This window comes from Balaenoptera acutorostrata, chromosome 10 (assembly GCF_949987535.1).
Source record: "Balaenoptera acutorostrata chromosome 10, mBalAcu1.1, whole genome shotgun sequence".
NCBI classification, from domain to species: Eukaryota; Metazoa; Chordata; class Mammalia; order Artiodactyla; family Balaenopteridae; genus Balaenoptera; species Balaenoptera acutorostrata.
This window is the reverse complement of record NC_080073.1, coordinates 51898697-51913142: the sequence shown is the minus strand read 5'-3', so window position 1 is coordinate 51913142 and position 14446 is coordinate 51898697. Positions and strand designations below refer to the sequence as shown.

The following is a 14446-nucleotide window of genomic DNA, read 5'->3' as shown; positions in this document are numbered from 1 at the left end:
ATTAAAATAAATGGTGCCTCTTCACTATCCCTAGGTTTTTATGAGACTTTTAAAATACAAATTAGAAAATTTTAAGCCCACTGTAAAGAGTCTCTTGGAAATTCTATTCACGCCATTCCTCAGTCACTTCTGGGCTCATTTAGTGCATTGGACTGCATTGTTTTTCTTGTAGTTTTTAATCTATAGGCTCTTTTGACTAATGTAATCTATGGTGCCCTTTCCTTTGGTTTTTTTTTTTTTTTTTTTTTTTTTTTTTTTTATTTATTTATTTATTTATTTTATTTATTTATTTTTTTTTCCACACACACACAGTGTATTTTATTTTTACAAGAGATAAATAGACTGACACCAAGCATTGTACATGGATGACCACAACAAAAGCAACAATGATTGCAATTACCAAACATGAAACACACTTATACTATGTCATAATATTGACATTCAGTCCAGTAATCCTCCACTGTAACAGCTCCTTTACTTTGCAGTGAAAATTGATTTGTATATTCTTTTCCTCTGAGTCCTTGTGGGATTTTTTTTTTTTTAATTCAGACAGAAAGTCACAAAAATTATACTCATCCTCATCAGTTCACTCAGTCCCATGTAATTAATTTCTTTTTTTCATCTTGATCTTTTGTTAGCACTTTTATGAGTTCATCAGTTTTTCATTAGAGTTCTGAAAATGCTTATTCATTCAGTTCAGCAGTACAGTCAGTTACCAGAAACCTGTACTTGTCAGAGTCTTTTCCATGAATTTCTTGAAGATGAAACCCTTTTATAGGAACATATTTGCAAAATCATCAGAGTACACCCAGAACTGTCTGTAAATGACAAAAGACTTAAAAATGACCATGGTTAAAGATTTGATGAAAGTTCATAATAACGCAGTTGACAAGAAAATTAGTTATTTCTGAGATATACATTTTAAAGTAATAACTAGGATTATTACTTATAACATTATACCAGAACATATAAGATTTTTAGACGTTTCCTGTAATGTCTGAAACATTTATATTAACATATTTCCATACAAATACAAATATAAGATTTTTAGAAATTTCATGTAATGTCTGAAACATTTATATTAACATATTTCCATACATATTTCCATACAAATACAAATATAAGATTTTTAGAAATTTCATGTAATGTCTGAAACATTTATATTAACATATTTCCATACATATTTCCATACAACTACAAATATAAGATTTTTAGAAATTTCATGTAATGTCTGAATTTCCTTTGGTTTTTACAGAATAAAGAAGGAAACTATGATTCAGGAAGTACTAATCTCATTTTATGTGCTTTAAAAATTATTTGCACAAGTTATATTTGCATATGCATTTGCAAATACTATGATTAGATGTTACACTGTAAGAATGTCAATCTTATTTTCTCTTAAAGGCTAGATATTGAAAATGCTGATGATTTCTTACAGTTTTATCTGGGAGACTTGTTAAAAGTTTTTAATTTGTGTGGCATTTCTAAATTTTAAAATAGTTTATACAAAATACTTTAAACATTCTTGTACTAAAGTTTTTACAAGTCAAATAATATGGTAAGATTTGCTTTAAAATACTCCAGGAGAAAAAGTATGTGTGTATTGGGGTTGGGGTTGGGAAGTGAGGGTAGATGAACCAAGAAGGGCAAAAGGCTAAAACTGCTGATGGGTGTATGGGAGTTCCTTGTGTTATTCTTTCTAGTTTTGTGTGTATTGAAAATTTCTCTAATCTAGAATTGAAAAATTTTGTATTGGATTGCAATACATAATTTAAAAGAGGCTAAGTTCTTCTTAACCTTCATGTGTGGAATATTTTAGAGTAGAGTGAGATGCAGTTTTTAATTAAGTAAACTTTTTATTCGTGTACAACATACATACATAAAAGTGAACAGTATTATGTGTATAGCCTGAATCTTCAGAAAGTGAATATATGTGTATAACCACCACCCAAATCAAGAAATAAAACATTGTCTCATTTTATCCTGGAAAGGTAACCATTCTCCTACTTTTGTCATCATGGAATAGTTTTAAATTTTATATTCTGGGAAACCTGTAGAGCTTACTTTGTTGCCTTTACTTCTCTTGGCTTATTTGATGATCATTATTAAGTATCTGTTCTGTTCAAGCCATTGTGTGTTTGTAAAGATGAGTAAGATTGTGTTTTCTGAAGAAGACAGTACGTATTCAGTTACTGAGGCAGAATGACCATTTGAAATATCCTAGTGCCAGTATCTTACTTTCAAAAAAGAAAATTTTATGGTCCACAAAAAGGAAAAGGAATTGGTTGGTTAGAGAAGATAGTATTTTAGATGGGTTGAAGCTTTTGTCCTTTTCTTCACTGTGGATTTTTCTTTGAAAGAGACTTAATATTTAATGAGATCCAGGAAGGTAACATGAATTTCTTTTCTTTTTTTTCTCTTTTTATCAAGATCTGCTTGACATTTACCTGGAAGGATGCTTTTGATAAAGGTTCACTTTTTGGAGGATCTGTAAAATTGGGTATGTAATTTTTAAATAAAAAATGATAGGAAATTTGTTCTAAATACTTTGTATTGTTTTAGGTTTCTAAAATTGCTCTCCTAACGACTCTTTGTAAATAATAAAAATTTTTATGTTTTCTTTTTAACTTCAACTTTTAATGAAATTTCCGAATATTTGTAGAGAGCCTACACCTTGCCAGGCACTGTCCTAGTTTTAAAAATGAATAAGATAGTTGTACTCAGTCAGGTTGGGAAGGTAGCTATCATTCTAAAATATTGTAGAGAGTATATTAGTCTGTGAACAAACTTAAGGGAGCATAGATGGGGAAGTAGTTAATTCTGCCTGTTTGAATGCAAGTGATGTTTGAGTGAGGCCTTGAAGGATGAATTTGGTTTTTCCAGGTAGAAAATAACATTACAGGTAGAATATTATAACTGAAAGTCACAAGGCTTTTTGATCTACCAGCTCATCACGTGAACCTTTCTGTGTGTTAACTTTCTCCTCTGTGAAGTGGGGAATAGTACTGTGAAGTACTGTTTTTTTCATTGGGTTCTTCTGTGGATTAAATGAGTGTAAAGTCCTTAGAACAAGGCTCAATAACTATTAGCTACAATCAATAATATGAGTATTATATTACATATGAAATACATATATATAATGTGTATGCATCATAGAATATATACTATATAATATTATATAACAATGTCATATAGTATGTTACTATATGTAATACATATTGATATAATTATTGTTAAGGCTTGAAACCTTAGGTGAACTGGGGATTATGGAGGGTGAAGACATTGGAGAGTAGATTGTGAAGAGCTGCAAGTGTACTGTGAATTTGTGCTCTTCCCTCTTATATGTTTATAGCTTATTCCACCCGGGCACTGTGGAAGAGGCTTTACACATATTATCTTACTAAATTCCTTCTCAGCCCAATGAGGAAAGGCACTGTTATCACCAGTTGCACAAACTGGTTTAGAAAGATTAAGTGACTTTCTAAGATCATATGGCAAAGATTTAATGAAGCCAGATATAACTCCAGAAAGCCTAAGTCCAGAGACTAGAGAGAAACAGACCAGTTAGACTGGTGAGAGATGAAGAGATTTGACTAGGTGTAGTGTATGTGGGTCAAGGAAGGGATGGGTTTGAGAGAGGGTTCAGAGATGAAACTGATGGATCTGCTGGCTGGCTGTCAGAAGAAAGAGTAGGAGTTGATGTTTGACTCTAAGGTTTGTAACTTGGTTTGACCTGTGGCTAATTATTCCTTTCAATGGACAGGTTGAGTTTGACTTTTCTGTGTTAGATCTGGGTAGAAGTTTCTCTTTGGCATTTAGAAATAATATATTTAAAGCTCAAAAGAGGTCGAGATGTAGATTTGGGAACAATTTTCATTAAATGATAATAAATTTATCTCCTCTGTTAGATTGTAGATTGGGAAAAATATGAAAGCCAAGCTAGGGAATACAACGTTCAGGGGAACGAGAAGAAGAGGTTCCTGGGAATGAGGTTGAGAAAAGACTTTCAGATCTCAGAGGAACCAGGGTAAAATAGAGACAATGGGATTGAATGCCGGAAGAGTTTCAGAGATTGTGTCCAGTGGTTCCCAAACCTGGCTGCATATTACAGTTACCTGGGGAAAATGTTAGAAATACAGATTATATCTTTACAGACAAAGATACAGGATGCCAGATGTGATAGGAGGACATTTCAGGGTGGGCCACTGGAATTGATATCTTTGAAAATACCTTCAGGTGACTCTGATGTCGAAATGTCATTGACAGAGTCATTGTGGCGAAGGTCAAGAAATAGAAGGTTGTAGAATTCACTGGATTTGGCAGAGAAAGAAGTGTCACTAGGGGCATGCTGAAGTCAGATTGCGTCACGTCGAGGGGTGGACTGGAAGTGAGGAAGTGCAAGCAGCGTGTGTGGGTTGCTCACTTCAGAAAATATACAGTGAAGAGTTGGGGACAAAGGGAGCGTTACGCTGAGAGGGAGGCAAGGTCAAGAAAAGGACTTCTAGTGCTGCTGTGACAAGCAAGTTGTTTGGCTGAGAATAAGGAGCAGGTAGCAGGAGAACCAGGAGACACTTAAGTGAGATAGGTTAAGTTGATGAACTGAGGTCCTAGAGGAATTGGGACACAAAAAATTGAGAGCGTAAGTAAAGCAGGAGGTAGATCATCAAGGCATTTCTAGTAGCAAATATTGGGAATTAAATGTCCATCACTAATGTTTTGGTTAAATAAAACACAGGCTGCCCATTCATTAGAATATTGTGTAATTTAGAATATTAAGAATGATAATGCAAATACATATTTGTTGACATGTACATCTGTGTCCATGGAATATCCAATAAAAGGCCTGTTACAGGTGAGAGCTGCTGCCTTGAATTCATGTAACTCAGGGCCCCAGAGCTGGTCTCTTTGGAACACCTTTTATATAGAAACCAGGGTGATTGCTGCTTCCTGGAGTTGTGCATTCCAGGCACCCTGAATATGATATAGTGTACTATTTGTGAAAAATTGGGTATGTGAACATGTATGTACTTATTTGTCAAGATATTCACCAAAAATTAGTGGGTAACTCTGGGAGGATATTGAGTGATTTTTAATTTATTTTCTTTTGTGTGTGTGTGTGTGTGTGTGTTTAAACAATTGTTTGAATTTTAGAACAACTATTTTTATTTATAATCAAGCTGTTGTCATTTTGAAAAGCTTAATGAAAAAGAAGAGCTCAGGTAAAAAAACAAGAATGAAGTTCAATATTAAGAAAAAAGAGCTCTTTGAAGAAAGGAGAGTTGAACATTTATTTTAAAAAAACCCTGATTTAAGTTTAGATGTGATAGAAGAAATCATAAAGGAAAAAAGATTTAATTACAAGAAAAAGTTTTCACAAAATCTCTTATACATGAGAAATTGTCAAAATAAAATGACAGACAACAGCCTGGGATGATAATGTTTATAGGAAATATAATAGGCTGGCATATATATCTTGTATATAAAAAGTTTACTTTTATCTGTTGCTTGGAATATATTTCATTCTTCTTTAAGTCCACTGACTCTCTGTCATATATGCTGGATGAGTTGCTTCATATTTAGACTATGACTTTCTTGTATGGCTCTGTGTGCGTGTGTGTGTGTTTTTAGAAGTTTTAATTGCTCCACCACCACACATTCTGTGCTTTTATGATATTCTCAAGACTTTCCAAACTCTTGGTCTTACTGTTTATCTCTCTGGACTCACCTTTTCCTGAGTGACTCTTCTGTTTCCTTTGGCCTCGTCTGTTTTCTTGCTTGAATCTGGACTGTTTGCTATCTAAAGCTGCTGTATAACTATTATCCTTTAGTTTAGAGCCATTGTTTTCTGGATATTGTGTCTTCCTGTTTTGCTGGAATATACTCTTAAGTAACTTTCTCAGAAAAGGTCAAATTTCTGGATCTCTTCTTTGTGGAAATGCCTGTATTTTGCCCTCACATGAATTTGGTTTGAAATTCTGCTTAGGTCAAAAACCTTGGAGTCACTCTTGACATTGTTTCACTTCATTCCCCACATTCAGTGAATTCATCAGCAAATCCTATCAGATTTTCTTTTGAAAGATATTAAAAATCCAGTCACTTCTCAGCACCTCTGCTCGTGCCGTTCTGGTCAGAGCCACCATCACCCCTCGCACTTATTGCAGCAGCTACCTGTCCTAATCTCTGGCCTCCACCACTGCTGCTTCCCCACAGTCTTTTGTCCACCGGGTGGGCTGAATGTGTCTCTGTTCAAAACTCTGTTGACTTCTTGCCTCACTCAGAGTAAAAGCTAAAGCTTTACAGCAGAGTTGGCTCTCTTACCTCCCTGACATCATTGCTTTCCATTTAGTCCCTTCTTCCCCTTTTTTTTAGCCATACTGGCTTTAATATATGTTGAATTAATTAGAATCATGTTTCTTCAGAACCTGAAGGCATTGTTCCCGTGCCTTTTACTATCCAGTGTTACTGATGAAAAGTCTGCTGAGTATTCTTTTGTAGGTGACCTGTTTCTTTTTTCTTGGGAAGATTTTTTACAGTTTTCTCTTTATACTTCATGGTTAGAAACCTCAAAAGATCTAATTGGCTTTCATTTGGGGTATGGCATTTTATTGTTGGCCCTTTCAGTTTGAAGACTCATTATCTCGCTTCAGCCCTGGGAAATTTTCATACATTTCTTTGATAATTTCTTCTTCATTTTTTCCTCTCTTCTGTTCAGAATGCTGTATTAACCAATGTTTATTGTTCTGAGCTACTCACTCACAACTTTTACACGTTTCATTTTGTTTTCTCTTTATGGGCTGCCTAGATATTTTCTAACCTTTCTTTTGAAAAACTTTTAGCAATCAAGTTTTTAATTTCCAGGGGCTTTTTCTTATTCATGGATTGTTCTTTTTAAAATAATATCCTGTACTTGTTTATAGATGTACCATCTTTGAATCTCTTTAAGGATGTTAATGTGGATCTTTGAAATGTTTTCTATTATTGGAATTGTTTACTCTGGGCTCAAATTTTCAGTTTACCTTGATCTTTATTTTGCTGCATGTTCTACTCATATCCTGGTTAGTCTAGATTTTTAATACATTTATTTAAGAAAGTAGGTTAGAGTAGCTGGTGTGTATGTCTGCTTTACTTTATGGTGAGGAGGCTAGAATTAGGTTGGAGGCAAGCTAAAAGCTGACCATAATTACAAGGGAGACTACTAAAATGCTACATAACAAGGAGGGTTTTACTTTATGGCACTATTGTGTGGCACAAACACACAGCTGTAGTGTTGTTCTGATTTTCCTAGATGGTTTGTTCAGTATTTTTTGTAAGAAGCCTTCTGATTATTTTGCTTGGTGTTCAATACCTGGCACATTATGTAAGACCTTGAATGTCACTATGATTGAATTTGTTCTTTTTTTAAAATTTTTTTGTGGTTAAAGAAACCTGTAACATAAAATTTACTATCTTAACCAATTTTTAAAAATTCTTTATTTTTTTTTTTGGCCGCACCGCATGGTTTGCGGAATCTTAGTTCCCCAACCAGGGATCGAACCTGAGCCCCAGCAGTGAAAGCTCCAGTCCTAATCACTGGACCGCCAGAGAATTCCCTGTCTTAACCAATATTAAGTGTACAGTTCAGAGGTGTTAAGTATATTCACATTGTTGTGAAACAGATCTCCAGAACTTTTTGATCTTGCAAATCTGAAACTCTCTACCCTTTAAACAACAACTCCCCTTTTCACCCTTTCCCCAGTACTTGGTAACCACCATTCTACTTTCTGTTTCTGTGAGTTTGCCTACGTTAGACACCTCATATAAGTGGGATCATAGAGTGTCTTTTTGTGACTAGCTTGCTTCACTTAGTATAATGTCCTCAAGGTTCATCCATGTTGCAGCATGAGACCCGATTTCCTTCCTTTTTAAGGCTAATATTCCATTATAAGTGCACACCACATTTTGTTTCTGTTCATGAATCAATGGACACTTGAGTTACTTCCACCTTTTGGCTATTATGAATAATTCTGCTACAAACATGGGTGTACAAATATCTCTTAGACTGAGACCCTGCTTTCAGTTCTTTTGGGTTTATGCCCGGAAGTGGAATTGTTGGGTTATCTAGTAATTTTATTTCTAATTTTTTGAGGGACCTCCATACTGTTTTCTACATGGCTGCAACATTTTACATTCCCACCAACAGTACACAGTGGTCCTGATTTCTCCACATGCCTGCCAACAACTGTTATTTTCCATTTTGTTTGATAGTAGCTATCCCAGTGGATGTGAGGTGTGTAGATTCTTGGTCAGAATTGTATTTTAACCATATAATCTTCTATACCTCTGAGAGATGTATTAGCTGGCCTTCCATGTCTCACTCCTTTACGCTAGGAGGTGCTTGCATTGGCATAGGTTTGTAGTAGTGAGGAACTGGTTTGAATGTCATGGGAAGATATCATTTTGAGAGAGGTGATGGAAAAATGGAAAGAATTTATTCTAATTGAATTTGAAATGACTTGAATGACTTCTTATTTTGAATCTGACTAATAGCAGTGTGGACGTAAAGGGAAGGAAAGATTAATTTATTGATCCTTGAGTTTTAGGTGATGAGAATATTGTTGTGGAAATAGATGCCTGGCAGGGCAGCTAGGAATATGGGAGTGGTATTATGGGTCAGAAAACAGGTCTGGAAACTTGTTTTTGTGCGAGCCAGTGGGATAGAGGTCATAGTATTTCTCTTTGAAATATTCATTTTCTTTAGAACAAAAATCATCTGATAAATTTTTCCTTCTCAATTTTTTACAGCTCTTGCAAGCCTAGGATATGAAAAGAGCTGTGTGTTGTTCAATTGTGCAGCCTTAGCTAGCCAGATTGCAGCAGAACAGAACCTGGATAATGATGAAGGATTGAAAATCGCTGCTAAGCATTATCAGGTATGCAGAACAGTAGTTACTACATAACCATCAACACTAAGTTGGATTAAATTGAAAATAGTTTGCATTTAGGTTTATAAATGTTTCTTTACACACAGATGCTTTCTTGAAAAATAATGTACTTTTTAATGAATTGATACATTTTTTTTTCTTTTTTTTTTTTGATACATATTTTTGAAGCCCTTAGATAAACTACTTACTTGTGGACCCAGCTCTGTTTTTCCTCACCATTGTATACCCAGCACCTAGCACAGTGCCTGGCACATAATAAAGGCTCAGTAGATGTTGGGAGAACAAATGATTAAATGTTTTGAGGTGAAATCCTTGGCAAGTCCCTTTTAAATAAATGACCTCATTTAAAATATTTGTACGTTATTTTTACATAATTTTTCTCAGAGAGACACACTAAAAATTTTACCAGTGTCACAAAAATTAAGACCTCTTGGCAAGAAAATTTTAACTCTGAGCTTGTGGAGCGATCATAGTTAAATGTGGTCAGATGTGTAATGTTCTTAAGTTAGCTAAATTTAGATTTTAGATACAATCATTTACTAATATGGCATATTATTTGGGGGCAGTATGTTATTTACTCAGCTTTTCTTTTTTGTTTCAATTTAAAAAACAGTAAGTGATTATTGTTAAGTGATATCTATAATTATGTTTTCATGTTTTATATTCCTTTATAATTTACAGAGTATGTTGATGTTCACATAAACTTTTTGATGCATGTTATATAATGCCATTTTCATTTTAAAGACGAGACTAAAGGGCAGAAGTGTTAATAAAGTGGTAGATTGGGGTTTCAGGTGTTCTGATTCCAAATTTTATGGAATTCCAAATGCTTCTTATACTGTCCCTCATGGCTCTGGAATTTGCTTGTCTCAGAGGTGGAGTTTGATCTTTCCCATTGTTTAAGTTTAGAAGAGAGGTGAAGAATGCTGTTCTAACAAAGTGAGAGGAAAATGTACTTTAAGCACACAACATGCTCCCAATTTTAGATGGGCACAGATGACAAGCATGGTGCATATACCTTTCCTTTGTGAGGCTATAAATGGCAAATATTTTAAAATGTGAAAGTGAAGTAAAATTTTATTTAATTTTCCATTCATTGTAACTCCATTAGTTGGCATGTGAAATCTTAGAGGGCATTCTGAGTTACTGAGGATATGTTCGATTCTGTGAGTCACCTCTGTGATTCACAGCAGGGTCCCCTAGTGTGATGGAAAGAGATCCTAGATCCCTGTCTAGGCTGTTTGCTGCCAAGAAGCTCTGTGCCCTTGGCTAAGTGCTTTAAACTCTGTAGGTCTCCAGTCCATATTTGTGAATGAGAGACTGGATCCCTTGCAGTTCTAGTCTGTGATTCTGTGAGTTTACTAAGCAAGTCAGCTGATCACTCCTTGGAGACATTCTAGTTTTATGATACTTCATGACTGCAGCAATCATTGATGTTTACTTCAGTACAGTTAACCTTGAGTTAGCTCTGTGTAGCGTAGCTGCATAACCCCCAGCACATTTAAAAAAAAAATTTTATTTATTTGTTTGGTTGCACTGGGTGTTAGTTGTGGCTCACCAGCTCCTTAGTTGCGGCTCCAGGGCTCCTTAGTTGTGGCACGTGGGCTCCTTAGTTGTGGCATGCGAACCCTTAGTTACGGCATGCGTGTGGGATCTAGTTCCCTGACTAGGGATCGAACCCAGGCCCCCTGCATTGGGAGTGCAGAGTCTTATCCACTGCAGTACCAGGGAAGTGCCCCCCAGCACTTTTTAATCCCAGACTGCCACCTTTCTTTTTCCCAGGGTTATTTATTTCATAAAAGCAAAGTTATTTTAGTGTTAACCTCAGCGAAATATAATTGAGAAGAAAAATCTGATGGGGAACATTTCAGCAGGGAGCTCTGAAAGCCAAATAAAAAATCCGCAGCAGTGGATAGTCATGCTGTTCCCCAGAGGACTAGGTATCAGTACTATTTAAGGTTTCCCCTAAAGTATGGCATGTTTAATTATTTGAGAGATGAATTTGGGACCAAAGCAAGAGCATTTCAGGACTAAAAACATTTTAATAATGTTTTTTTCCCTGCCTTTGTTCTCATGTTAGTTTTGAGAAAGTATTTCTAAAAAGTTTAATCAATTTGTCCCATCAGTTTACTTTGTTTGTTACTGCACTTGACTTTAATGTATGTTAAATCTCTTGTTATTCTATAGTGTTTTAGAAAACTGTGCTTACTGTCTATAGGTCAGATGTAAGTGGTTTTGTGTGTAACAGTAGAAAATTATCTTGCTGAATTGTTACAAATTTAAAAGAAATTCTTTTCTTTCCTCTAGTTTGCTAGTGGTGCCTTTTTGCATATTAAAGAGACAGTTTTATCTGCCTTGAATAGAGAGCCTACTGTGGACATATCTCCAGATACCGTTGGGACTCTCAGTCTTATCATGCTGGCACAGGCCCAAGAAGTATTCTTTTTAAAAGCCACGAGAGGTAATTCCAGTTTGTCCTCTATTTTGTTGCATGTGAAAAGAAGTGACAGGCTTTTAAAATAAGAAGGTGATTGTAATATGTTCAACATAGAACTTTCCTCTTTGAATTTGACCCACGGATTATTGAAAATTTTCAGCTTTCCTTTTCTGACCTTAAGGTGGTACAAATGCACATTTAAGAATGTAGGCTGTGTTTGAAGTCTTTCATGAAATATATAGTTACTGTCTTAAAACACTGAACTCTGGAATAGTATTTATATAGGTTTGTAATATGTCAAAAATTCGTTCATTCAGCAAATAAGTATTGGGTACAACTGTGTGCCAATCCCTGTGATAGGCTCTAGATAGAGTTAGCAGACAAACAAGATTTCTGTTTTCTGGAAGCTTACAATTTATTGTGGTGGAGGTGATAAACAAGAAATTAAGTGGCCAAGGTAATTTTAGAGAGAGATAATTGCTATGAAGAAAATAAGATGTGATAATGACTGGTGGTCTGGCAGTTGGGTAAGGATGTAGGAGGAGTCATGCTATTTTAGATTCATCATTCAGGAAGAGTTTCTTTGAGGAGGTCTTGTTTAAACCAGACTTAACTGATAAGAAGGAGCCATCCAGGCAGAGTCCCTGGCCCTGTGAATGAGGGAATAAGAACAATTCTTATAAGGCATGTGAGTTAGTATGAGAAATTAGAATAAGACTGAATATGTAAGTACAGAGAAATTGAAAATAAGGGAGCAGTCCATCAGGTGGAAGCTAAATGAACTGGAAAAGTTTTTCTTTTAAAATAACAGCTTATATTGAGGTAGAATTCATAAACAATAAAATTTACCCTTTTAAAGTATACAATTCATTAGTTTTCAGTGTATTCAGAGTTTTGCAACAATCACCATTATCTTATTTTAGAACGTTATCATTACCCCCAAAAGAAACCCCATACCCACTGTCAATCACTCTCCATTCCCCTTTTCCCCCAGCTTCTAGCAACTGCTGATCTATTCTGACTCTTTGGATCTGCCTGTGGAATAATTAAGTTGTATGCAGAAGAATTGATTTCATCCATAAGAATTTTTTAAGACAAATGTACAAACTTGTGATCTCAATGTCTATACTGAGTTATTATGATATATCAGATTATTTTATATTTATTTTCATTATAATGGTCAATTTAATATTTTATTCCAGATAAAATGAAAGATGCTATCATAGCTAAATTGGCTAATCAGGCTGCAGATTATTTTGGTGATGCTTTTAAACAGTGTCAGTACAAAGATACTCTCCCCAAGGTCAGTTATTGTTTTTGTAAATACTTGGTTGTTTTGCATGTGGAAATATTTGGACATTTTTGTGTATAAGAAGCAAATTAAAAATTATGTTTTATAAAGAAATTTGAAATTTAAGGAGAGGCATTTGAAGAGTATATTTGTAGAAACAGTTTTTTATTTAAGATGCATGACGAATTCTCTTTCATATTTAGGGGATGCCTTTGCTTCCACTCTTTACTAAACTTGTTTTTCCAAGCTAAAACTCTTGCTGGAAAATTTTGAACACCTGTCTCCAGTAATTTTATCAGATAAGGGCATTGTGTAGTTTTGAATCATTGGTTATTTGGTACAGCATGAGTACTTGAGCATGTTGATTATTCACCCTTTTAATTATTGTCCTGTTTTCTTAAAGATGAATCTTAAAGCGCAAAAACAGACATAAAGACAAAAGGAAAAGGAAACTTAACAAATTCATCCAGTACTTTGATTAGAATTAAGTTTTGCCAGCAGGGCTAGAAAATTGGGCTGCTATTGGACAGCTAAGGAAAACAACCATCTAAAACCATATATCACAGGAAGTATTAATTGTTTTAATATAAACCTTTCTGAAGTGGCATTTGAAGAGACTAGTCAGTGATGATCATTTGTAAATGATAAAGCAGATGATTAGACTAAGAAGTAAATTCAGAATGCTTAAAAACGGAAACTTACAGACTGAAATGTAGTATGATTCAACTGCTTTCTCTCAGAAATGTTCAAGGAATTAGTTTTGTCTGTATGATAGCAAATGGTATTTGTTACATGCTCTTTTGTAGGGAAATTTATTGATTTATAAGTCATTCAGGAATCTTTATAAATGATGAAATTACAGACAGTTTTGTGATGAAATAAAAAAGCATGTAAGTACATCAACACATTAGTCAGAATATGAGCACTAGGGAATTTGAAGATTCCTGGAGATTTAAAATTCACCAAGAGATCAGTAGAAATTTGCCCAGGACTCTTGGGTAGTAATAGTGTTGCTCTTAAAAAGAGACTTGGGATCTCCTCTCACCTTTTTTTCATCTGGAAGACCTCATGATCAGCTGCACAGTGTACCGTTACATCCTGTTGGGCCATTAGTTCAGTCCTGTCCCGGAGAGAAGAATGTCACCTACAAAGACTTGGAAACTACCTCTGCACCAATCCTGGTATTCCTTGAAAATCTCCTGTTTAAGTACCAAGTTGCTCCAGACTTACCTTGAGAACTGGCATGAGTGCAGTTTGAGATTTAGATGTCTTTTATTTTTTGCCTTTTTACTAATAAAGCTCATAAGGTATTTTCATATTCTAGTTATAAAACTGGAATATCTGCAAGTAGTGACCCAGGAAGCTAGGAAATTATTCACTGGGAGACAGGAAAGCTCACAAGGTAGTAATTCAGTTTTTGATTCTCTTATTTTTTTGTCTAGACAGTGATTGTCTAGTATATTTCTTGGATATTATATGGCATGTACTTCCTAAAAACAATGAGGTTATAGGCTAGGATTTGACATTTTAGAAGATCCTCTACTGCTTTTTTGGTTCATGTTGTTGGATCTTCTAAAATTAATTTTGACTGGAATTTTTTTCAAAACAAATTAGGGCAAAATAGCACTTTATCATATTAGTCATTAGCTTAGTGCATTTGTCTGTTTGCTATGTGTTTTTGAGTATGTGATACTGAGTAATTTTTATATGGCTAAAAATCATCTTTATTAAAAAAGTCTCTTAGGACATGAATTTAAGTGGGAACTTACTTTACTGTCTTTTGTCTTTTAAACACGT

General features: G+C 34.8%; 1 protein-coding gene across 2 annotated transcripts in view; it reads left to right on the top strand.

Annotated features, from left to right (window-relative positions):
• The window catches only part of PDCD6IP (programmed cell death 6 interacting protein), a 61750-nt gene that overhangs the window by 14393 nt on the left and 32911 nt on the right, over window positions 1–14446 (top strand). For both annotated transcript variants that reach the window (XM_057554410.1, XM_007191507.2), the window contains exons 3-6: window positions 2431–2500; window positions 8782–8909; window positions 11229–11382; window positions 12561–12661. In XM_057554410.1, the coding sequence (XP_057410393.1) occupies window positions 2431–2500; window positions 8782–8909; window positions 11229–11382; window positions 12561–12661 (453 nt within the window). The remainder of the gene's footprint in view (window positions 1–2430; window positions 2501–8781; window positions 8910–11228; window positions 11383–12560; window positions 12662–14446) is intronic.